The 26363-nt window shown below is 35.6% G+C and overlaps 1 protein-coding gene across 1 annotated transcript; it reads left to right on the forward strand.

The window, feature by feature from the left end:
• Positions 1–26363, forward strand: LOC129255684 (fibropellin-1-like). The gene is made up of 12 exons (XM_064095960.1): positions 1–84; positions 10914–11074; positions 11845–11983; positions 13313–13470; positions 15007–15166; positions 16596–16692; positions 17043–19083; positions 19649–19818; positions 20164–20332; positions 21273–21447; positions 22698–22789; positions 23467–26363. Exons 1-12 carry the CDS (start codon positions 1–3, stop codon positions 23687–23689), a joined length of 3669 nt encoding a protein of 1222 aa, XP_063952030.1. The 3' UTR covers positions 23690–26363.

A 26363-nucleotide genomic window follows, 5' to 3' on the forward strand; every position in this document is an offset into this window, starting at 1 on the left:
ATGGATCCATCATCAACGTTGAGACGAAGGGCGTGGCTGCACAACCCCAAGATACCAATCGTCCTACTTCTTGTCTGCCTCAAGGTAAGGGGGTTGAACTCTGCCGGGATTTGTGATGTAGCATAATTATTGAATGGTCTTATCAATCTCTTTGGATTTGATTTGCAGATTCGGACTCTTCCCCCCTCTTCCTTCCTCGGTCCATGCCGAGTCGAATTACGGGCCTAACCAGGGAGTCTACTCACAACTTCCTGATGGCCTAACCAGGGAAGTGTTCCCTGGCCTAACCATTTATACAGGGTTAATTCGAGGAACGGTTTTGACAGTGAGGGGGGGGGGGGAGAATTGGGAGCGGACAATGCACAAAAACACTAACAGAAGGATTTGTTGTATTAGAACACGTTCATTGAAAAATAATGTGTGTGTGACGGGGGGGGGGGGGTGATGGGGGTCATCCCCTTACCCTGTATAGAGTATATTGCATATCCTTGCATTGAACAGTTGGAATTTATAATAATCACGGATAGCCCGTTTTGGTTTCCTCTTTTCCGGATATTAATGGGATGCTGGACTTGTGTTTGTTTTTATTCATTTATTTTCACTTCCTCAATTATCACAAAGAATATGCTATCTTAGCTTTCTTACTTTTAGCGTTAATGAATTGGAAACATTTGAAAACATTAATTGTAATGACACGTCTGCCATACACTGATTGAAATCTTGGATTTCACCTTCATGTAATGTATATCGTATAAATCTAAATGAAAACGAAAAAGGTTTTGCTAGTGATATCTGCGCAATGTTTCCATCCACAGGTGATGGCTATTTAGTATTGCGGTATATGATGGTATTCGTATAGGTAAAATATTGATTATGAAACAGAATTGGAATACCAATAACATCACTAAATCAAACAGAATAAACTGACTTAATAAACGAAATAATAGCAAATACTCCACACCTCGCGGACACACGAACTTAACAATGATTGTATGAATACTGGGTTCCCGGCTTGGTTTGTGTGGAGGGGTACATTATGGATGCCAAAACAGGTTGTGCTGGAAAAATAGGTTGGAAGCCAGGGTTTAGATAATTTAAAAGGAAGTTTCAACAATTAGTGGGTTGTGTTTGAGGGATAAAGACCAGCTATAATCAACTCAATCTTTGCAAAAACGGAAGTCGTAAGTACTCAATCCACCGTTAAAGCAAACCTCTTCGTTATGTAGTGAAGAGGGAAATTTGATATAGACAATATTTTGTAGACCAGCTGTTTACATTGAAGAGCATTTTCTCACTGACAGAGCATCTTTATAATATAGAATGAATATGCAAGTTGAAAACGTTGTGAAAATAAGCAACAACAACAAAATATATCTTGTGATGAAATCATTAATGTTTTTATTGTTATGCTAATTTTATCTTCCATATTAATTCATCTTTTCTTGTGGTCAGTGGCGGACTTGGCCTATAAAAGAAAGAGAGAAAAAAAAAGAATCCACCCCAAAATACCGAGGCACAAAATTGTGAAAAGGAATATAGTTGTATATGTATTTATTTCATTTTCTTTGTCGTAAGGGGGGGGGGGGTAAATTTGAACAATCGTTTGAAATGATAGCCTATTTATTTCCGGGGGGGGGGCAGTCAAATGTATTGCTGTACACACGCGTGGCCAAATTATTTCCAAACACTCCCGGCCTAAACGAGTTTTTTTTTGTCACGCGTGTGTACAGCAATATATTTGACTGCCCCCGGGTTCATTTCCTGATCGGAAAAGGAATATCATAGATTATTGAGCAGGATCAATTTCTTGGAGTTAGACCTAATATTTTTGGAAGAAGCAACCATGCTTTCCCTTCCACTTACTCCTAACATCTCCAGTGCAGCAGTACATAAATAACTATATATATACATAATTCGATTCATAAGGCCTATGCGGAGTCACACACGAGTATTCACAGTGTGTTTACAAATTCTGTTTCTTATCGTCATAATGCTCAGATTTAATAGAGTGAACATTATTTCACAGTGTGTTTACATGTATGAAGATGTGATTAAAATTCGAATTTACCAGAACGAAGATAATTGTACACTGTGGACACATGCTACAGTACAGTGTCACAGTGTGTTCATAGTGAACTATAATGATTCATATATTGTGACTCCCAACTCCCTGGATTAACAGGGTTTTTTCAGCAGAGGGAGGGAGGAGATTACCCCTGCCTAAGGCGAAATTGGCAATGGCGTAATATATACATGCACAAGTACGGGGGGGGGGGGGGCTGGACCCCTTCTTCCCAAGGTTATTTTGTGGTAAATCATTATATTGCAATATTCAGCATCTGCCATGTCGCTGATCAAAGTTCTTTGAATAATTTTCAGATATCATTTTTTCACGAAAAGACCATGGCGAAATGAATATATTTGATATAATCATAATGGGGAGTGAATGAGATAAAACTTCGCCTGTTCTTAATTTTTTTCACAAGATAATTGTCCAAACATGCATCAGACCCAAATTCTGCTTCATAACGGCTTTTGAGATCGACATGTTTGTATAGTTTAGGTTATGATTAATTTCAAAAATGTATTTTTTAGACCTACAAACATTACATAGCCTACATGTAAAATCTTTATGTATTGCAGTTTTAATTTCTATCAACCTCGGAGCGGACTCGAAATCCGGGAAAATGAAAAGGGCCCTCTGGGCTGAAAATAATTATGTATAAATAAATAGAGTAAAATTTACTGAGAAAAATGCTGAAAAAATCATCAAAATCTGACAACATTATACAAACTTATTGAAATTTAGAATTTAGCAATATTTTTTAAAAGCAGTTAATGTATATGCACTTTACTGTGTTATTATGAATATTCATGAGGTGGGTTGATTATGTGGTATCCCCACTTTTCTTTTTCTTATTTTATTATATAAAATCATATAATTCATATTTTCATACAAGACAAGTGTGTAATAGTCTCCCTTCTAATAAATATAAGTTTCAGCAAGAATATTTAATGTCCTTGATGATTGGTCAATCTTATTTTCGATTCTGGGAAGAAAAAAATTGATTAAACATAATCTCATTTAATAAAATACAAAAGTACAAGTTGGGATATGACACTATCAGTTTGCTCACTAAATATTCATGAAGACATGCATAGAACAACTGTTTCACCAAAATAATACATATCTTTAAAATGTCATATACTTGTCATTCCTTGTCCAATTTTGACAGTGCTTTGTCTGTTTGATTTTTCTTAATATGTTCAAATCATGTTATTTTCATTTCAAATAAGCATTTAAGTTGTGAAATAAAAACAAACAGAACAAATCAATATATATGTTTTCCTTTATCAAAATGCAGGCCTATAATACAGACTCTCTTTTCGCGCATAATAGTTTCTGATAGGAAAAATAATGTTCAAAGGGTGAATGGGGTGAATGCTCACATTGAAATCGAAAACATTTCAGAAAGAATCTTTATGACTCTAAAGTTATTACCTTGTTGTAATTATAATCATATATTAGTTTATGAAAGAGGTTAATGTCCCCGCTACCCCACCCCATGCAGCCCTGGATTCACGCTCCAATCGATGACCTCTTTTTAGCCATCATTGCTATGCAAACCTGTCAGCATGTTGCGATGACAAACCATTCCACAAACCCTCGGGAATGAGCTTGCTTCTTGCACTTCCTCGCCCCTCAACTAAACCATGGACCTATGACAAACAAAGTTAGATAGTGTCCAACAGTGAGGGATGTACAGTAACCTCGTCCATTTTCCAGTTTCGATGAGACAAGAACTGTGAAAAAGAAAGTCATTCATATCAGTTTACAAGATGTGAAAGAACATTGTACCGATCAGCACAAAGTACTTCTGTCGAGCTCTATATTCTATTATATTGAATATTGATCAGTGGCCCCGGTCAGTGGCATAATGGGCAAAGAAATTTGAGGGAAACGCCGTGAGGTGAAAATTTCGTCTTTTTTCTCGTTGAGATTCTAATTTGGTAAATAAAAATAGATTTAGACGTAATATTCAGAAATGACATCATATCTCACAATTTTCGTCTTCTTATACATATTTTTTTTGGTGGTGCAACGTTTTTTTTTCGGGGGGGGGGGGGTTGGCAATTAGCAGTAACTTTAGTAACTTTAGGCCCAAAATCTATAGTTCGGATGTACATGTACAAATGTAGTTCACAGCAGCCTCAGTCCAATTTTCTGACCGTAACTCTATCCTCTTCATGCTCTTGGCATGGCCAAATAAATTTCCGACCTGAATCAATTTCAATTTACTTCAACCTTCAAATTGAAACTCCTCGAAATTTGTTATGATTTTAGGTATCAAGCGAAATATCAGGAACGATGGCAAGAAGAAAATTATTTTCAAATAAAAAAAAACGAAAGAAAATTTTTGTTGTTGTAATAAAATATACATATAATTATTCAAAATTCTAATTGGGTGTATTCGGTGTGTTAATAAGTATTGCCTATCTGTGATTATCTGATTATTGTCGGTGTAACGTTTTTTTTATCACCCTCAGGGCTTATTGCCATTATAAACTTGCGCATTTAAAAGTTCTTTGTATATAATACGAGCAAAAAAAATGATGATTAACACCTTCGGATTCATTATTTTCAAGGATGGGAAGGTAGTATTAAAGACGAGAGGGACAGGTGAACGCGCCATCGGGGGGGGGGGGGGGGCTCTCTGGACGAGGTGAGGCCAAAGAGATGGGTCCCTACCTTCGTATTAACCTCAAAACCAATAACTGATATTAAAAATAGGCTTGCTTGCCTCAGGGTCAGTTTAACACCTGCCGTGGCATTCTCCTTTTTAAGACCGATGTTAATGTATCATTTTACGTTTTTGTCAAATAAATTTACTCAAGTGCAATAAATAAGTTCAAATTACGAACCATCGTTTTCACATTATTCATCACCAATCATAACAAGTTCATGATAATTACATACCCGTATGTGTATTCATTTTGGTATATAATAGATTACAAAATTATCAAAATTGAGGGGATTCCACTTTTAACCGTATACACAGGAAAAAAATTAAAAATAAATAAGTAACAAATTTCATACGAAATATCTTAGACCTACTTAGACGTCCTATATACAAGTTTATATAAAGCTTATTGAGTACGTTCCTTAAGAGATCTTCAAGAGAGTTTATACAAATGTTTTAAAGATAAGCAGCAAACAATGCTTAGAATGTTAAATCATATAGCTCTAGAGTACAGATATAGGTAGGTACGAGACGTATATTGAGTGATGCATGTAGTCAGCAAGTGTTCTTCCTCGTGGCCTGCACCCCCTCCCCCCTCCCCGAGTACAGGAAATTTATGTCTACCTCGATACACAGGCCGAGATGGATATGATGCACAATCCTATCCCACTGAGGGTTCAGAAGAAAGTCATGTTAATTCTTCGATAGAATATTACAATTAAATTCATTCTTAATTGCACGGATTCAGAATAATACTGAACAGCTGTGGATATTGACCAGTCCAACTTAAGATGTAGATTTGAATACGAAACCCCCAGTCTATTCTCAAAATTATTTATGATTCAAATCTAAATCGAGAGATTTGCTCCATGGTCGATAAACACAGTCGGTCAGGATTTAATTCGAATTCTTATAGCTTGTTTCTTTTAAATGAAACGGAGTGGGACCATATAATGGGACCCGAGTCTCTAAATTTTATCATAAATTTTATACGTAATTCAGTTGATCACTGACCCTGTAACTCACACATATTCCCGTAGGAACTAATGTATTACTAAAGCAATACATTTAGGGATTATTACGCTCAACAATAAGATATTTTAATTCACAGTTGAACCATATCAGGCGTATTACATAATCATTATGATGTTTTATGACCTTGCCAGTCATGTTATCATTATAAAAACTGATATTTGTGTCTGAATACTTAAACTAGAAATTCACCTATATACAAAGAGGCTATAAGCGTTCCACTTGGTAATACATTGAAATATTGAAATAGTACAACTAACTCATCTCGAATGTATCAACACGATCAATGCTGGAGTTTTTGTTTTGTTATTGGACAGTGTTCGATGTTTTGAAAGTGAATCATATCATCGCGAACCCCGCGATGTTGACATGGGACCCGTTGCATAAAACTTCTGCCATTAAAAAAACTGGCTTTTTTTTGCCAGACTTTTTTTAATGTGTAAGTTTCAATGGCATGATTTTGTTTGCCAGACTTTTTTATGGCAAAAGTTTTATGCAACGGGCCCCATGATTTGAAGTGATTTAGCTGTTAGGCCTAATTAACAAAGACGACTTAAATTGTACAATCTACAAAATCTTTCGCTTACTCACAATACGACCTTGGCTTATCGCCCACAGTGCCTGCACATGGGATATTACATTAATGGTTTATCTGTCAGCGTGGAAAAAAAGGCAGAGTATCAATAACAACAACAACAACGACAACGAGTTTCAGGGGTATGAACGGAAGATGATCTGTAAAATACAGTATAGAACGGAGGATTGGTTATTTCAGAAATTTGATGTTCAAAGAATAGATAATGGATTACCCATACACTCAATAATCGTAAAGTGGTAGGTCATCATTTTAATTTTTGAAGAAGTACTATGCCTAGTATCTTGTTATTTTTTTTCAAAAATATTAAAGACACCTTTGATGTTTTGTATGAATATAATATTTCCAATATCACTACATTAGTGTTTGAAAAATATTAAAGCGTTGCGGTTTGTGACCCTTGTAGAGTGTACAAAGAACAAAAGTATTTAGTTAACTACAGTAACTAACTAAGTGCATAAATACAATGTATAATATATGATAATCATGTGTTATGTATGATATTTATACTATACTCACCTTTTCCCCCATTATTTTGTGTGCTATGTAGTCTGTTGATTTTTGGCAAACCAAGTTGGCCTAATATTGGTCTGGGACAATATGAAACGCTTCCTCGTGTGTTGGTTCCTGATATTACAGATCGATCAGACAGGGTTATTTAATTTAAAGAAATCACCGTCTGGACTTTCAATATCCTGCGTAAGATTTTCCTTTGAGAATTTATACGCCGGTTGTCAAGGTTAACTCTACTTATCTTTCATATCACATACATTGTATGCAATTCAAAGTTTGCTAATGCTGCTGTTCGATTTTAAATTATTCTTAATGAATTATTATTCAGAATAGAAAGCGATTGATGATATTTGTTAATGAATACGAACAGAATTACTGTTTCAATTTTGTTTTTAATTGACATATTCACTTATAAAATTATTTTTCCTTTCGTTTCATTCATATTTGCAGTGCAAGTATTTGTTTCCGGACCTTGGATGCAGTCTGAATTTTCGCACATTTGATCAAAACTAATGTTAACCGAAGAAAAACCATTCTTTTCTTTTACCCTGTACATGCTGTATCCCTTCTCTGTAAAGCGGACGGAAGTGATCCTATTTTGACTGTTCCTCTAAAAACAACAACAACATTAACAACTGGGCGGCTCCAGGATATAAAAAAAAACTGAATAAGAGGTGTTATAGGCTATTACTCGGCCCAGAACTATCTTTTATTAACACTTTCTTTTTCTTCCTTCAGCTCTATCCCCCTTCCTCTTTTATCCCGCTTTCCTCATTGTTTTTTCATTATATGAAACATCACGGGGGGGGGGGGGTGGGGGGGGGGGGGGTTACCCCTCCTGTAGCACCATCCCTGACAGCAACCAAAAGGCAACAGACAAATACAACCGAACAAAAATACACACTGAAGAAAGAAATGAAGAGGAATCCGATAGTATTGAAAGTAAATAAATATGTACAAAAAAAGAAAGTGAGAAGAAAATTATGTACACTCTAACGGGATGTGCCCCACAAAACCAAACATGACGCGATTTCTTCGGTATTTTTGGCGGAAATACTGCAGACTACGATTAACTTCCTCTTCCATCCACACACTCAGAACTCCTGAAAAATGTGTTTTGCGCATGGTACGCAACCTCGAATTATCGTAAGATGAATGATGTCAATACGAAATCAAATACTTTTTTGGACATTTCAGTATGCGGGAGGAGGGTTGTGTTTACCGTCAGGGTATACCGAGCTGTCTCATTGAAAAAAAATTGTGTTTTTTTCTATTTTTTTGTTGTAAACAAATGAAATTATATTTATTTCAAATTGTGAGGCATGAGTTCATCACTTTTAAATACATGTTCTGTCAATGGCTTATTTTATTCGGAGGCCGAATGAAGTTAATTAACATGCAAAAATGTTATATATGTATTACTTGAAATCATTTGTCCGCTAACCATCATGTACTTTCACGATTCAGAGTTGATATTCAGCATCAGGAAAAAGTTTATTATCAACGACACAGATCCCTGAACACAATCATTAGGAATACAATGGAATGTACATACGTAATGTATAAACACTGATTCTATTTCAAAACAAGGATTGGTTAACAAACTACAATATTTATAGGTTACCCATGCAATGTCATAGGGAAAAACATAAACGGTCCAGACTCCAGGGACGTGTCAGAAATATTCCGGAATACTCATGCAATAAACACTATCTTTTTCGAAGAGGTACCCAAATTATTGGGAAATAAATATTCATCGAATGTGAATGGAAATATAATGTGTAATTTTTAGTCCAATTTGTACATGATTATGTGGTTTATTTGACCCTTCCACACCTAAAACACCCTTACTCATGTCGTAAATGGACATAAAGTTTAATTGTATTTGAACAGATTGTAATACAGAGACCATTACCAAATAGACTGAATAAGTTTAAGGTGTTTCAAAAGTAGGTAGTGATTATATTACAAAGCACCCAATAAAAAAGAGTAAAATAAATAGACAGATGAAGAACATTATAAAGAATAACCAAGTATAACTAAATAACCAACTAACTAACTAACGAACTAACTAACTAACTAACTAACTAATTAACTAACTAACTAACTAACTAACTAACTAACTGACTGACTGACTGACTGACTGACCGACTGACTGACTGACTGACTGACTGACTGACTGACTGACTGACTGACTGACTGACTGACTGACTAACTAACTAACTTACTAACTGACTGATTAAGTAAAATTAATGAATAGATAATTAGATTAAAAAAGAAATCAATAAATGAATGAATGAATGAATAAAACAAATAACCTGTCGACTAAAAAAGTTACGCTTCCTCAGAAACTAGCACACTTTTCCTTATAAACGATCAATGTATACAAAGTTTAAAAACATAATAATTATTTCTTTTTGTTGAGTTACCAAAGGAAACTCATACTCTCTGTGTAAGTTTCATTCTGAAAGAGGTGTGACTGCTTTCAAACATATACCCCCTTTAATGATAATAATGATGATGAAAATGATAATGATGATGATAATAATAATGATGATAATACCACTACTACTACTACTACTACTACTACTACTACTACTAATAATAATAATAATGATAATAATAATAACAATATGGACATTCATAATGTGTCGGTATCCATCATAAAAGATTAAAATATTAATTATTCTTAATTTTACCTTGTTTAATAAAAAAAAAATCCTAGTAATTTTCAGCAAAATTGTTCGACCCATTTAAATATATCATGGGATCTGAATTGAAGCAAGGGATGCCATTTACAACCATGAAAAATCTGCAATTTGAAAAAAAACACCAATCTCATAGGTAAAAAAAAAACAGTTTTATGCTTAACAGTACACCCTCAAGTAAGAAAGTGAAAGCAATAAAGCAATAAAAGTCATAACACAATATATCTCAAGTGTAACGAGGAAGGTAGTAGCTTGTCCGGTAATCTTTTAAGGGTCTCAATTAACGGATATTTATCCCTTATAACAACTGTGTACATCCTGACAAGATATATCAAACTTTCCCGCCCGATCACCTGATCGATTTAAACTTGCGTGCTTTTTTTTTTTTTTTTTTTTTTTTTTTGGGGGGGGGGGAGGAGAGATAAATCAATAGGTATGGAAACATCTAATTGGATGTGCCGTGGCCGAGTGGTGTTAGGCCTCTGAGTATACATGGAAAGTCTGTGGTTCGATCCTCGGCCGCGGCACCTATGCAAGGCATTTTATCGACAGTGCTCTTTTATCCTGCATTCAACTAAATGAAAAATGTTATACGCATTCTTGGTATCTTGGTGTGCACTTGATAAAAAAATACAAAATCTCATTCATTACCTGAAACCACTGGCGTACAGATGGGGGTCTTCGGGGCCATGGCCCCTAAAAGTTTCACGACGAAAAATAAAAAAAAGGAGGGGGAAAAGAAAAGGAAAGGGAAAGAATGGAATATACATGTATTAATTTTTTTATTGTTATGCCCAAATCTATCAAAATAATTGGATTTACTATTAAAAAGATTTGTTCGCTCACATCGCTTGTTTGCACTTTTTATTAAATAGAACTTTTGCCCCCTCCACCACACCTGCCCCCTCAATTTTTTTAATCATTATACCACTGCCTGGATAAGTAAAACGGTATTTATTATAACCGGCTACATGTATATATATCAATTACAAATCTTGGGAAGGGGTTGGATCGAATAAATAAACTGGCCATCTTGTTGTAATTAGGCTTGCAAGACCTGTAGTTGAGCGTATGTTTACGATTTATTTTATGATATTTATGAGATAGCATACTAGCACACAGACAAAGTTTCATAGAAACAGCTCTTGGTTGCCTTTATAGGTTCAGAAATCGCAACTGTTTGAACGTGAGTCAAATCGTAATAACAATATTCATAAACATATTCATTGAATTAACTTCACCACGCCACAGATGAGTTATATTTCTGTATAATCCGCAAGATTACAGATCATTAATACCATTGTATTTAATTGTTTCTTCCAGATCTCACAAATACATTCTTCTGCTACGTTCTCTCTGAAGCTTGTCAGCTATTCTAACGCTGCAAATCGTGAGTTGGATGGTGACTGCTGCGATACAGTATGGATTTGCCGTATTGATAAGTGTGATCCAAGATTTAACCTATGTTTTCACAGAATTGGCGGGTATGAAAACAATTGCTTGTTAGTTTTTAACAATTTATTAATTTCGTTTCATTACCCCTCCAATATTTTCACTTTTTTTATTTTTTATTTTTTTAATTTCAAATTTTAAATTTCAAATGTTAATTTTAATTGTAATTATTCATAATGTAAACTATTTATGTATTTATTTATTCATTCATTCATTTATTTGTTTATTTATTTATTATTTAATTTTTCATTTTTTGGGGGGAGGGTTCAGTTTGTTTTGAATACTTTTGACCTTAATGCCAACGCTGCCCTCTCAACATAACATAAATAAAGAGAACGAATCTTTAGCCCTTTTAATTATTTGGTCTTAAAATATGACACCGATCCTTTCTTGTGGGTTCAGTGTCAGTATAATAATGTTTTTGTTCCATGATATTTGCTCCGGCGACAATTGCTCCGATGGAAATCTGCACGTCAAGCCAAACATAAAATCTTACCTACAACACTAAAAGTAACCCTAATCATTATCTTGGCATTATTCTGATACTAAAAACAACTCCATTACAATCCCATTCCCAACTCTAACCTTATGCCCTCGCGGATATTAAGACAGTAGAAATTGTCGCAGGTGTATATGTCGTTTTACCGTATTCTTTAATCTCGCTAACTCGTCTCCATCTACATTTCTCCAATCAACTTTCATTCAATTATATTCAATATGATTTTCTCATCAGATGTCAATAGCAAGAACGAAGACGATATATTGTTTTCGGATATTTTATTTCATATTTATTCCTATACAGTTCCAACAGCATGACGGCGTGTGATCACGGGCGGATACAGACTGGACTTGTTAGAGATAACGGACAATCGTTCACATTTCCAGCAGTTCTTCCACCAAACATTGCAAATCCAATACGCCGTCAGATTCCAACTTGGACGGTATTGTAGTTTTTTTAACACGGACTTTTATCGAATTATATAGGCTTCATATAATTGTAGATTCCATGCTCTTATAGGCAGCCGTATGTCTATTTTATAACTTTTATATTCATTTCAACAGCTAAAAAGAATCGAACTTATTCGTAACCCATTGTTTTTTACTGGGTTACTTTCATAGTAAATTTTCTAAGTAGAGAATCTAATTACTTCTTTATCCAAAATCCGTTCCAAATTGTCGCAGAAACAAAAAAGGTCATGCATACAAACTACTGGTTTACATCAGTATCATCATCATCATCATCGTCGTCGTCATCATCATCATCATATTCATCATCATCATCTTCGTCATCATCATCAAAGTTAGTCAATCTTGATGGACAATGGTTGTCAGAATATGCAGTTTGTATAATATCAATACCAAAAATGTGGAGAGAACAACTAAAAGAAAATAACCTTGCTTTGTTTAGAAAATTTAAAAATTCAATTTTGAATGATGAGTCCTGTATGCCATCTGTAAATACATTGCTTAATTGTAACTCTAGAGTAAAACAAATTTACCAAGAGATGTTGCAATTAAATGTTGAAAGATCAAGGGCCGAATTATTTTGGAGAGAAATTTTTGGATGAAGAAAATATGAATTCTTGGTTGTTTACATGGACACTGAAACTCAAAAGTATTCAAGATAATACCATAGCCCATTTTAATTTCAATTTTATGTATAATTTATTACTACTCTCTGTAACTTGAAAAATGGAATTTAAGAAACACAGATATTTGTAGTGAGTGCAATAAGTTGAGTGATTTATTACATTTGTTTTGGTTGTGTACAGAGGTTGATAAGTTTTGGAAATACGTCGAAGCACTCATAAGAAAATGTCTAATTCAAAATTTTCGTTTGAAGCCTCGGCATATTGTTTACGGTCTAAGAAAAGAAAAAGGAAAATAAATTAATTTAATGTTGAATTATGCATTATATTCTATTTACAAATGTTACAAGATAACATTAGTTACAATGAAAAAGATGAAGTTTTATGATTTGAAAATTATGTTCATCTATGTTCTGGAAAAAAGATATGATAATGAGAGAGGTAAACGAAAGAAAAATTTGTATATGAATATGGGCCAATGGAATTTAATACTGAATAACTTGTAAAACTTTTTTTTTGTGTACATATATATGTGTGTATATTTTTATTCAAATAAAGAAGACCAGTACTGGTTTAAAAGAAAAAAAATCATCATCATCACAATCACCACCACCATCATCATCATCATCATCATCATTTTCATCATTACTACTATTTATTTCGTATTATTACTCTTTGTAGGGCGGAATTCGAGTAAAAATAGAAATCTGGGATGTGGATCCGAATGCAGATGATAAGATTGATTTCTATGCTAGCAATATCAACCTAGCTGCAGCACGTAACGAGGCATCTGCAACAGCAAGCCGATACACACTAAGAAGTAACAAGGGTTATTCCGCGTAAGTATACAAGTGGGTGTTGTGTTTTACAAAGAACGAAGGGCGAATGTTGATTTAAGTCATGCTTACAATCTTTGTGAAACAACTCCCAAATCTAAATTAAATCTAAGCATCTCCTTAACTAAACAACCGAATCTGACCATCCCGCTCACGTTACTTTTTTTTTTTTGGGGGGGGGGGGGTGGGTGGGAGGGGACTATCCCCCCCAAAAAAAGCCCCCCGAAAAAAAAAGAAGAAGAAATGGTTGTCAACCCCTCTAACTGAGAGCATTATACACTTTTTGATAAGAAAAAGATCTCTCAATAAACTACAAATCCACGTATACATGACAAATCACTTCCGGAATGTCGCCTCGAAATACTTGGCCAATGTTTTGGAACCATGTAAAGTTTTTATCATTGACTCTATATTTATGAATATTTCGTGGTGTTTTAACGTTAATCACTGAATTTGAGAACAATTTTCTCGATCTTTTTTTTTTCTGATTTGGGCAATAGCCTCATAGTTCTATGTCCATCCGATGAATGAGCTTCGGCTACAATTCAGCTTAAACCGGACTTAATCGCCTGCTCTGTCATGACCACTCTCATATAGCGGTACCAGTATTTATTTATTTCAGGATTCTGTTACCATAAGGTACAAGAGGATATATCATATCACGTACCTATATGTTTGCAAGTTTAGATTTCCCTTCTGCGTAATCATGATCGTCATTGGTGTATAAATCACACTTTATTAATTTTGAGCTGTGTTCATTATCAATTTCAATATATTCGGGAACGTGTAAATGGTATGAGCTCCATGATAAGTAATTTGGTTAACTGGCTAATTGTAAACTGATTTTGAGCTGTCGTTACCGGTTGATATGAGTCATATGATAAAGTAGCGTAATGTAGATATAACAACACCCGATGTAAACATTGAAGTTATCCTTCCCTCTCTGCATTGAAATTTAACGGTAGAGATGGCATTAATTAAACTGTTTTTCTGCTCTGATCATTGTTTAAAAGCTAAGGAGTATAATAGCAAGAATATTTTTGACGAATACTCAAGACCTATAATATAAGAGACGGTGACAAGTGATTATCCTTTAACAAATGCTGTAAAATGTTATGCGATCCTGAAAGTTTATTCGTGAGAGGGGCAAAGCGACTGAGCTGAAGAAAATTGGTATTTTCACCTCTCAGAGCTTTATTTTTTGTGCTTTTAAATGATGAATTAAATATTTTTTTTCTTTGATTTTGATTTATCTTCATTTTCATCATGACAGGGAAAAAGGAAACATATTAGATTATTTTTGTTCATTATGTTGAAATCTGCCACAAAATTCGATTTTTATATGAAAAAAGGCAGAGATTGCTCACTTCAACTCGTAAATTCTGAGATTTTTGTTACCCGTACGCCCCGCTCTGTAACCTAAACCTTCTTAAAACTACTTTTGGCCCTGGCTGTGTTATTGTGATCGATATCAATTTAGGATATTAGAGTCATAATGTCACTTTAATTTATTCATATTATCTCTCTGATCTTCAACAGGACCATCATAGAAGCTAGAGTTTTCTGCGACCCACATTACTACGGAAGCAACTGCAGAACATTTTGCCAGCCCACCAACTCTGATAGAGGACATTATTCCTGCAGTCCACAGGGACACAAAATATGTCATTCGGGATACACAGGATACAATTGCATCATGGTTAGTGTTTTCCTTTATTAATCTTCGATTTCAAAACTACTTTCAAAAGTTTTGTTTTTGGATTGATGAAAAACAAGAAAAGGTACACATTCACGCTGAAGGATTAATGAAGGATGGGGAGAGTGGATACTGAACACTTTGTGGAAAGTATAATTATGATAGATATGGAGATTACGGATTTGAGGGAGTCGCAATTTCCATGATCTGAATAGCAGAAAAAAAGTGATTTATGAGCACTTTCTGCGAATTATGACTTACTTAGATTTAGAAATGCTAAATTACAGTTGCCATTTATACCAGTTTGTGTGCTTTTCTATTACGATTGTTAATTTTTGAGATTGCAATCATCTACAAAAACATAACATTCATTTGAAGTTAACAATATGACCACAATGCATCACGGGAGTGCATGATGCAGATACATCTTCAGAGCCTATCACTATCTCAGAAAATAAATAATGAAAAATTTCATCAATTGCCTTGCAGAAATATCTAACATTTCATGGAATATCGCGAACACATGTATTGAGAGTTAATGAACTATATACATTAAGAATTACGTGGCAGATATGTTTATATTCTAATAGGGCGGTTGTGTGCAAGATTATGAAAAGGGGAGGGGGTATTGAATGGAACGATGATTCATCAGGGGGTCTCTTCCTTTGGGAGGAAACAAACTTCGACATCTCCAACATAACCATTATATGCCCTCCTTTAATTTCTACCATTTGATAGACACTGTTGTTAATAATGAATCATGCTACCATTTCGATGCAAAAGTACATTATTTACAAGTTCAAATTGTGTTCTTGGTGCCACAACATTAAATTTTATAGACCATATTTTAAAAATTGTGTGTTTCACTGGATAATATTTATTGAAAGGAATGTTTTTTTTATCACTGCGATCACCCATAGCCCTATAGTTCCACGTACTTTGGATTTGCTATGTCATCAGCTGTTTTTTTTTAAATAATGATAATAATAATAATAATACCCAACATTTATAAGGCGCTTGCTACTGGTGTTTCTAAGCGCACTGTGTTCTGTTTATGTTTGTACTTGGGATTAAAAGAAATGAAAAGAAGAAAAAAAATACAGTTGCCATTTATACCAGATTGTGTGCTTTTCTACTACGAAAAAAAAGTTACAATATCAGCATTTCAGGATGAGAGGGGAGGGCCCATAACTCTTGTCACTGACAGATCAATGATTTGTTACTTAAGCCTGTCAAAAGATATATGGGAACAAATTCATTTATTTATACGAAATATTGGAAGGGGGAGGGGCATTCGGGATCTTGGTTTTGGATCCATCATAGACTTTTAGAAAGTCTTAGAGTTTTGCACAGATATAAATATATATGTTTTCTATATTTGAATCAAGTCAACCTTCATGATTATCCTTGATTATTATTTTGGTTCCTACAGGAGATCGATGAGTGCGCATCAAGGCCGTGTCAGCATGGTGGAACATGCACGGACATTTTGAATGGCTATACATGCGACTGTATAGATGGCACATCAGGTATTGATCTTTCGACAAGTATGAGCCTATAGTGAAGTTAATTTGCCTTTTGGAATGGCACTCCAGTTATAAAGAAAAAAATAATAACAAAACATGTCAAAGTAATGAATCACGAAGGCCAGAAGTAAATGCACAATGAACTTGTAACAGTGAAGAAACATATCGAACAGCATCGACATGTCCGTAATTATTGCTTATCTGAGAATTAGTACTGTATTTTAATACAGCAATACAGATAGTCACTATTCGTTTTTATATTCCAGCATATCTTGTTTCAAAGGTTTCACTATATTTGACGATAGGAGATACAAAAGACTAATTTATATACGTTTTCTTTATGTCTCTGAAAGGCTTAAATTGTGAGATCGACATCGACGAGTGCTTGAGTTCACCATGTCTAAACGGCGGGTCCTGTGAACATTCAATTGGCAACTATTCCTGCTCCTGTTCTGCGGGATTTATTGGACGAAACTGCGAGACAAACGCCAATGAATGCTCTTCAAACCCTTGTGCTAACGGTGGTATTTGCCAGGATGAACTGAACGGGTTTAACTGTGTATGCGCTGGTGGTTTTCAAGGAACAACCTGTGAGACGAACATAAACGAATGTTCCAGCTACCCATGCAGTTCGGACCATATATGCCTAGATGGAGTCGATGGCTATACGTGTGAATGTTCGGCTGGGTATGAAGGAATCCATTGCGAAGTCGAGATAGACGAATGTGGCAGTGGACCTTGCTTGAATAACGGTTCATGCACTGATGCTGTGAATAGCTACACCTGCATGTGTGTGAACGGGTATAATGGATCGGTTTGTGAGATTGATGTCGATGAATGTGAGAGTATTCCTTGTCAGAACAACGGAACCTGTTCCGATTCTATCGGTAGCTTTGACTGTAGTTGTCCACCGGGTTTTACGGGTATCAACTGTGAAATTGATATTGATGAATGTAGCAGTAATCCGTGCAACTTGGACCATACGTGCATTGACGAAACTAATGGATACACATGTCAATGCAGTCCTGGTTTTACAGGAATACATTGTGAGCTTGACGTTGATGATTGTCAAAGTATGCCTTGCGACAATAATGCCACTTGCATTGATGGTGTTAACGCGTTTCAGTGCCAATGCATGCCTGGATTTGAAGGTCCCTTATGCAATATTAACACAAATGAATGTTTAAGTAATCCATGCCAGAATGATCATACTTGTATCGATGGAGATAATGGTTACACCTGTCATTGTATGGCAGGATTTGCTGGTACTCACTGTGAAATCAACATTGATGAATGTACAAGTGGACCATGCCTAAATAATGGATCATGTGAGGATCTCGTCAACAACTTTACTTGCCATTGCGCATCAGGTTACGACGGTGTATTTTGTGCAGACAATATAGACGAATGTTTGAGCAACCCGTGTTTCAACAATGGAACATGCGAGGATGTTATCGCGGGTTACATGTGCCATTGTTCTAATGGATTTAATGGTGAACTCTGTCAGCATGACATAGACGAATGTCAAAGCGAGCCTTGCTTACATCAAGGTTCTTGTGCTGATGATGTCAACAGCTATAGTTGCACATGTAAAGTTGGGTTTACGGGTGTTGTGTGTGAAGAAAACATAGACGACTGTCTGGCTTCTTTGTGTTTGAACAACGGAACGTGCATTGATGGAATAGATTCCTTTACCTGTAGTTGCCCTCCTGGATTTAATGGAACTTTGTGTGAAACCAATGTGGACGAATGCGAGAGTCGACCATGCTACAATAACGGAAGTTGTATGGATGGTGAGAACAGTTTCCAATGCGACTGCGAGCCAGGATACGAAGGTGATCTCTGTCAGACGGATATCAATGAATGCAGCAGTAATCCATGTCTAAACGGTGCCTATTGCATTGATGATATTGATGGATTTACATGTTCCTGTCCTGATGGTTACTATGGATTGACATGCGAAGTTGACCATGATGAATGTGCCAGTGCTCCCTGTCTTCATGGTGGCACTTGTATTGATATCGTCGATGGATTTTATTGTCGGTGTACACGGGGTTTCGGAGGAAGGGTTTGTGAGGAGGACCTTGATGAATGCAGTAGCTCACCATGCATGAACAACGGGATATGCGAGGATATGATTGCAGGTTTCACATGTCATTGTCCAGAAGGTTTTGAAGGGGAATTGTGTGAAGTTGACATCGACGAATGTGCAAGTCTTCCCTGTTTCAACAATGCTACCTGCGTCGATGGAAACTCGTCTTATTCATGTGAATGTCCGTTAGGATTTATGGGAGTCTTATGCTCTGAACAGGCGACCCTTCCTCCAGTACCACTATGTGCACAAGCTGTTTGCAAGAACGGTGGTTCCTGCATCCAACAAGAAAACCAAGAAAGGTAATTAATGACATAATGATTATCCTTTAATGTAAATTTTAGAGATGGATAGTGGTATAAGCAAAATAGCAATGATTCTATTAGGAAGCTTAATTTCCTTATTGCAATGCTATAAACATTCGCGTGTAATGAAGGATATTTAGAGATCTCATTCTGGAGACTTAACGTTATTGATACTCATTGGTAATCACTGGTAATGCAGAGTACCCATTAACGATTGTGAAATACAAAAGGTTATAATAAAGTAGGTTATAACTGAACATCCAAGTGGAAATGTTGGGAGACTCTGAATACATTGTTCAATATTCTCTTAACATATTCAAAATAGTAATCAATGGACATGGAATAAAATAAAGCACTAGCTTGTCCTTGTTACCTCAGTAAGAAGCTTTTGTTATGAGGTTTTGAGAAATCTATTCTTGCACAGATTCTCATCGTTCTCTCCGTTACCATAGTTACCGTCTCCCGCGTTATCGTTTAGAAACGGAACCTTCCTTATATCATTCAATAACGTCTGTGTATGCATATTATTTTTCACTACGTTTTCTTCTCACAATCTACCCAGATGCGTTTGTGTACAAGGTTTTACTGGACCTCATTGCCAGGTTATCTCGAGAGGACCGTGTTTTCCATCGCCCTGTTTGAATGGAGTCTGTGTTCCTGGAGAAGACAATACCACGGAATCACGAAGATGCATCTGCAGTGATAAATTCCTCGGCGAGTTTTGTGACGTTGGTATGTCATCTGCAAATTGTTTTACAGCATCATTGACGGGGAAAATATGTTTATATCAATTTTAAAATTCCCATTAATGCAATTGTGTGTTGTATGGTCCGCCAGATGAGATAGGGAAACCATAGAAATTAAGTTGTAAATTAAAATTACATGGGGACCAATATTTATGGGTAAACGGGGTACGATGAGGGATATAAGATACAGTAGACATATAGAGAGAGGAGGGGGAGGGGAAAAAATGGGAGGGATGGAGTGACGTGTGAGAGAGAGAGAGAGAGAGAGAGAGAGAGAGAGTTTAATTTATAGAATCTAAATTATTTTCAAACTTCTAACCAATTTGCATAGATCCAGTGAGGGACATTTATTCCATTACGATAGCTGAACACACCAAACCATCTGCTGATCTTCAAGCACACTTCTCCAAACTTCTCAAATCAAGTCTGGACATTCGAGATCCTGAGAGTCTTCAGATTGTCTTCCAGAAAGCTCAGTACGGGGAATCACAACTTACCGGGTAGGTCACATAAGTAGTTTTTATTTTATTTTGATATGATCATTATAATTACTATCCGTTGTCAATGTCATGAGTGTGCAGTCGATACAGATATGAATTATAATTCAATTATAATGATGATGAAAGGGATAATGTCATGAATACAAGATCAAAATCAGAACATATGAAATTGTCATAACCTCCTTTTCCTGTGAAAGATGTATACACGAATCACCGTAATAATAATGATATTAATATTAAACTTCCTGAGATATTCTACACGTTTTGATTTTGTTTTAGTAAAAGCATGAATGTTTGAATTTTATATTTCATAAAACATATGATAAATGAAGTTGTGACACCATCGGTGCAATATAAACAGTCAAATCGTCACGATCTTAAATCTAGGCCACGGGCGAACCGGTGTAGTCATAGGAGGTGACACTAGTTGACCTTTTCTTTTCGCAATTAAGTTATAGAGGAAGGCTTATTACAAAGTTGTACATCCCAGCTCAATATTTCCAATACATTGTTTCATTCTTCTGTTAGAAAATTTACCTGTTTTCCTTTCCTTCGTTTTTGATACTTGTCAAAATCATTGGCTCTCACTCTCTCTCTGTTTTTTTTTTTTTACCGCAAAGGACTTTACATTCATGATTTCATCGAATATTTGGTCGACTTGAACATATAATTCAAACTACCAGAAATTTCCCATTAACTTCTTCGCGCATATGACAGTTTTGTTCAGTGATGTCTGGAGTTTTCTCATTCTGTAAGTTCTCAGTTTAGTCAGGCGCGTGCCCCAGTTACCCTTTCTCGCCCTTGTTACGAATAGGCACATTATTTTCTTTTATGTTGTATTTCATCTGTTTCGTTTATCTTTAGTTGATTCGAATTTCCCTTTTTATTACTTTGCTTTAATAGTTACTCATATTTTTTGTTGTTGTTTTGGATGATTCAGTCTTGCCTATACAGCCATCGAGTTCTACGCACGCGCAGATAATAATGTGCTGACAAGATCACAACTCACCTCTGCGATTAATTCCCGCTCAAACCAGGAAATTGGTGCGATACTCAAGCCCTATAGGTTATTTATCGAAACTCCACTGGCACACGTCACATCGAGAGAAAATAAGGTACGCCCAAATTCCTAGCTGTTAAAAAAAAATGATAACAATGTCTCCTTCACCTTTGAATTTCAACGAGGCCGCCATAATACTTTCCATATGAGTCCGCAAGATTTGGTATTAATGTTAAATTGGTGATTTTCAATCAGACGATTTTTCAGTTAGGCATCTTATTCTGTGGCATGTCAGACTTGGCATGGGTGGTAAATTTGTCTTCAAAGATAAGTTCAAGTAAAATCTATTTTTTAATAGATTGTTGATAAGTACTCGCAATGCATTTACCATGGACATGATGGACCCCTTGATTATGATTTGTGGTTGAACTTGAATTATGATGGAAGATACAAATGCCTAGCAAAGTAATTTTGTCTCGCATGCATAGCAGACCGAGACTATAGCCCTATAGGCGCCACTTTTCCGACGGCGGCGATGGTGGCGTTGTCAACATTGAAATCTTAACTAAGGTTAAGTTTTTGAAATGTCATAATAACTTAGAAAGTATATGGACTTAGTTCATGAAACCTGGACATAAAAATAACCAAGTAATAATAAACATCCTGTCTGAGTTTCAGGTTACATGACCAAGGTCAAAGGTTATTTAGGGTCAATGAACTTAGACCATGTTGGGGGAATCAATATCGAAATCTTAACCAAGGTTAAATTTTGAAATGTCGTCACAACTTCAAAAGTATATGGACCTGGTTCATGAAACTTGGACATAAGAATGATAGTGTATCACTGAAGATCCTGGCTGAGTTTTAGGTAACATGACCAAGGTTAAAGGTCATTAGGGTCAACGAACTTTGGCCGTGTTGGGGGTATTTGTTGAATTGGCATCATAACCTAAAAAGTTTATGGATCTACCCATGCAGTTCATGAAGCAAAGACATAATGGTAATCCAGTATGAATGATTGTTTTGCACATGTCTTAGCCTCTTTAATAGGTCACATGATATGGTCAAAGGTCATGTTTTATTATCATATGAGTGTTTTCTTTTGTGAATAATTATTTAATAGCTGTTTTCAAAGTCAGCACTGCTGTTATATCGAATCCCGTAATGCAGGCGAGACTGCCAGAGGCGTTCCACTTGTTGTATCTACCTGTCATGTACCTGTATCTTTATGATTCAATAAATAAATGGTCAATTTAAGTTGACAACTATATTCACTTGTGTTTCTGGAATTAGTGAAATAATAGATGAGGCTACAATGCAAGTTACTTTAATCGCATATAATAAAATTTTCTCTTCTCATCACAGCAATGGATGTCAAAGAACTGGTTTGTCTTCTGCATCATTGCTCTGCTTATTCTTATTGCACTGATCCTGTTCGCATATCTTTACAAGAAAAGGTAGGGCAGTATCCCAGCATGCATCTCGCCTACAGTATTGTCAGTGCTTCCTTGATTTCAACCCGCTTATCAATTCTCATTGTACGAATATTCATGCCATATCTCATTTATTCAATGTTCTGCTGTTTGATATAATATGCTGTGTGATTTGTTATATATCAAATTCAATCAAATTAAAATTCCAGTCAGCAGCATGAATGTCTTCGAGAGAAGTCAGAGAACATAAACCGGGCTTTTATTTTTAATGAAGATTTGAATGGATCGATAAAGTAGAAAATATTTTAACTTTTTAAAAAGAGATTGTAGAACACGACAATGCATCTTATTAGGGACTATAATAAAGACAATAATATAATGTATTGTTTATAGCGCACATAATATCCACTGTGTTATGCTTAAGGCGTTCCTATATTAATTACCCCCTTTGGAGACAGTGTCATGTGTGTCTTTAGAACGAAACCTTGCTTACTTTGAAGTTGGACTAGATGATCTTTTGTAACATTGAAGAGTTTTAAGCCTGTAGGTCCATAATAAAAAATGCCTGCTAATTTTGAAGATACACAGTTGTTCATACCTTGTATTAACGTGGACGAGCGATTCATCATCATCTTCCAAAAATTCATCAAAATTTATCATTCTATATCTTATCATATTTATGAAATTTCTCTTTGATATAGGAGAAAACAATCGGAAGCCTACGAGCATACTGAGTTGGATCGCGAAGTCACACGGTTCATCAACCCAGCGTTCGGTTCACCCCCAAATAACGTGCCACCCAGAGTAGAGGGCGCACTACCGGTGACAGAAGCAACAGAGAGTTTTGCTTCGTGGGAAGCCAACTTTTCAAATGCAAACATGGGCACATTCAAAGGTCCTCCTGAATCGGATTCCGAACTATGATCGACTTGATTCATTGCATAAAACCTTTAAATACTCTCATATAACTCTATTCAGTGGAAAACTTTGGATAAAGTATCAAAGTGAAAATCAAAATAGAAATGGAGAAAGGACTAGGGAGTTTTACCGGGGGAGTGAGGGAGGAACCTCCCCCTGAAACGACCAAGAACCGATGAACATCCTTGCTGTCAACAAACCTTTACCTGGGATTGAATTGATGCAATGAAAACATTTCTTCTGAAGATGAAAATGGGGAAAATGAATATTTAGAAAAGGAATGGAGAAATGAAACATCTTATAGATACTACCGCATGACTTATACTATATAGATTAAAGTGTATTGAGAGGGGCGCAATGCATTCATCTTTCCTCAATCAAAATACAGGTTATGATGGTGACGATGGCGTTGATGATGATGATAATGATTACGATGATCAGTGGCGTACCGTGGGTCACAGCATTGGGGGGGCACCAGCAAAAATTTTAAGTCACTTAGTGAGCGCGCGAAGCGCGCTCAGATGTCAGGTATACTGATAGAGACATTTTAAGGAAGCACTTGTAGTCATTTGTAATCATGAATAAAAAAAATACGCATCTCATCAATCAAATAATGCGAGCGCGAAGCGCGAGCTGAAAATTTTTGATATTCAGACCTAAAAAGGGACATTATAATCGAATTTGTAATCACGATACGTACCTGTCTCGCTAAACAATGCGAGCGCGAAGCGCGAGCCGAAATTTTTGTATACATTGACCCCAAACAGGGAGATCTTAAGGACTATATTATAGGAATAATCCCTTAATAGTATACATATCTCACCGTGGTCATCTAATACCAATACCAAGTGCTTGCTGAATTTGATAGAATTACATTTAAACACTTATGAAGCACTTGTACTCATTGTAATCATGAATAACATACGCATCTCACTAATCAAATATTGCGAGCGCGAAGCGCGAGCTGAAAATTTAGGAAATTTAGACCTGAAGAGGGGCATTCTATAGCTTGTTTGTAGGAATTCACTAAGACCATACGTATTTAACTAACCAAATGATGCGAGCGCGAAGCGCGAGCTGAAAAATTTTGATATTCAGATCAGAAAAAGGGACATTTTAAGGACTGATTTTAGGAATTCACGGAGAGCAGACATATCTCACCAATCCACTGATGCGAACGTAATCACGGACAGGAAATATTTTATATTAAGACCTTAACATGGGGCAATCACTTTAAGTAGTCATGAAAAAGAAGCATATGTCACTGCATAAAACAATAATATATTTGGTTTATATTGACTTGAAACGGGAGTTTTTCGTACAACAGGTTTATATATCTCTTTAAACAGACAATGCGAGCACCAGGAACAATGACATCATAGGCCCTGAGCAAATAAAGTTTCATAAAGTTAGGATAATTTTTTTTTCTATGTAACATAACATGATTATAATATCATATACCATTATAATGAATAATAATTTCTTCTTTCCCACTACGTTCCTCTTCCTTTCTCCCTCTGTTTCTCCTTTTCCCCGTTTTTTTTTTTTTTTTTTTTTTTTTTGTCAGCCGATTGGGGGGGCACGTGCCCCCCCATGCCCCCCCGTAGTTACGCCACTGACGATGATGGTGGTGGTGGTGACGAAGATGATGATTTTTACGGCGATGATGAATATGAAATAAAGACAATAGAGTTGGTAGAGAATAAAGGACTACGGGACGAAAATAAGGCCTTTTGAATATCACCAAGCGCTTACTGAACTAAATAGCAATTCATGTAATAAAAATAGAATAAAATATCACTGACTTGAGGTATTGCAAGATACATTGTGGATTAATGTCATCAAATAAAACCATGTTCAGTTTTGAAAAAAATACTAATAAATAATGTGCAATACTTTTCACGAACAAGCATCATTATGTTTATTCCGATTTTGTAAAATATACCCTATTGATAGCCCCTCTTATATCAACAGTAAAATCACTTGCTTGGTTTCGATTGCGAAAGTTACAAGTTTGAGATCTGCATTTTCTTGTCATGACATGAATTTGTCAGAAGGTGAGTGTGGAGCATATTATGTTGATATTATGTTGCTATCATTCACTTGCTGTAAATATTGATAACGGGGTGATCAAGCCAAGGCATAATGGTCTCATTGTCGTTAATTTTAATATTTGTCAAAGAACTACTTACATTAGTGTCCAACGTACTAACTTAGATGTGATTGCATCGCAGATTGAAGTGTATTTTGTAAAAATATATATGGACCTATTCAAATGCTTATCACCATGAGCACCCATCGTTTTATTTTACTCTGTTTACGTTTCGTTGACAAAATAGGAAATTTTATGAGGTGAATCTGCTGATATTCCGTAGACTTAAAAAAATGAATGATAGAACAATAACATTTATTGCTAAAGTTTTACTGATCGTGAGGTGAGTGATTAGTCACATTGATCTTTGTCGTATTTATCAAGAAATTACCTGGATAAACACGTAGACCTGGTTGTAATAATATTGTCATTAAGATAATAAAGCATCGCACTGATATTAGTTAACACAACAAGTAGATGATGTGCTTTGATCACGATTATAAATGTACATTATATAATAAGTTAACATATTTTTGAACCATGGCTATGTTATTGTACAAATGAAATTAAAGAAAATGCGAACCATCA

The sequence above is a fragment of the Lytechinus pictus genome, chromosome 3 (assembly GCF_037042905.1).
Source record: "Lytechinus pictus isolate F3 Inbred chromosome 3, Lp3.0, whole genome shotgun sequence".
NCBI lineage: Eukaryota > Metazoa > Echinodermata > Echinoidea > Temnopleuroida > Toxopneustidae > Lytechinus > Lytechinus pictus.

Excerpts from the sequence above, each read along its gene's own strand:
- LOC129255684 (XM_064095960.1), top strand. The coding sequence starts at position 1 with ATGGATCCATCATCAACGTTGAGACGAAGGGCGTGGCTGCACAACCCC. Across the intron at positions 15,167-16,595 it reads CAGGATACAATTGCATCATG|GAGATCGATGAGTGCGCATC; the intron begins GTTAGTGTTTTC and ends TGGTTCCTACAG. Across the intron at positions 16,693-17,042 it reads CTGTATAGATGGCACATCAG|GCTTAAATTGTGAGATCGAC; the intron begins GTATTGATCTTT and ends TGTCTCTGAAAG.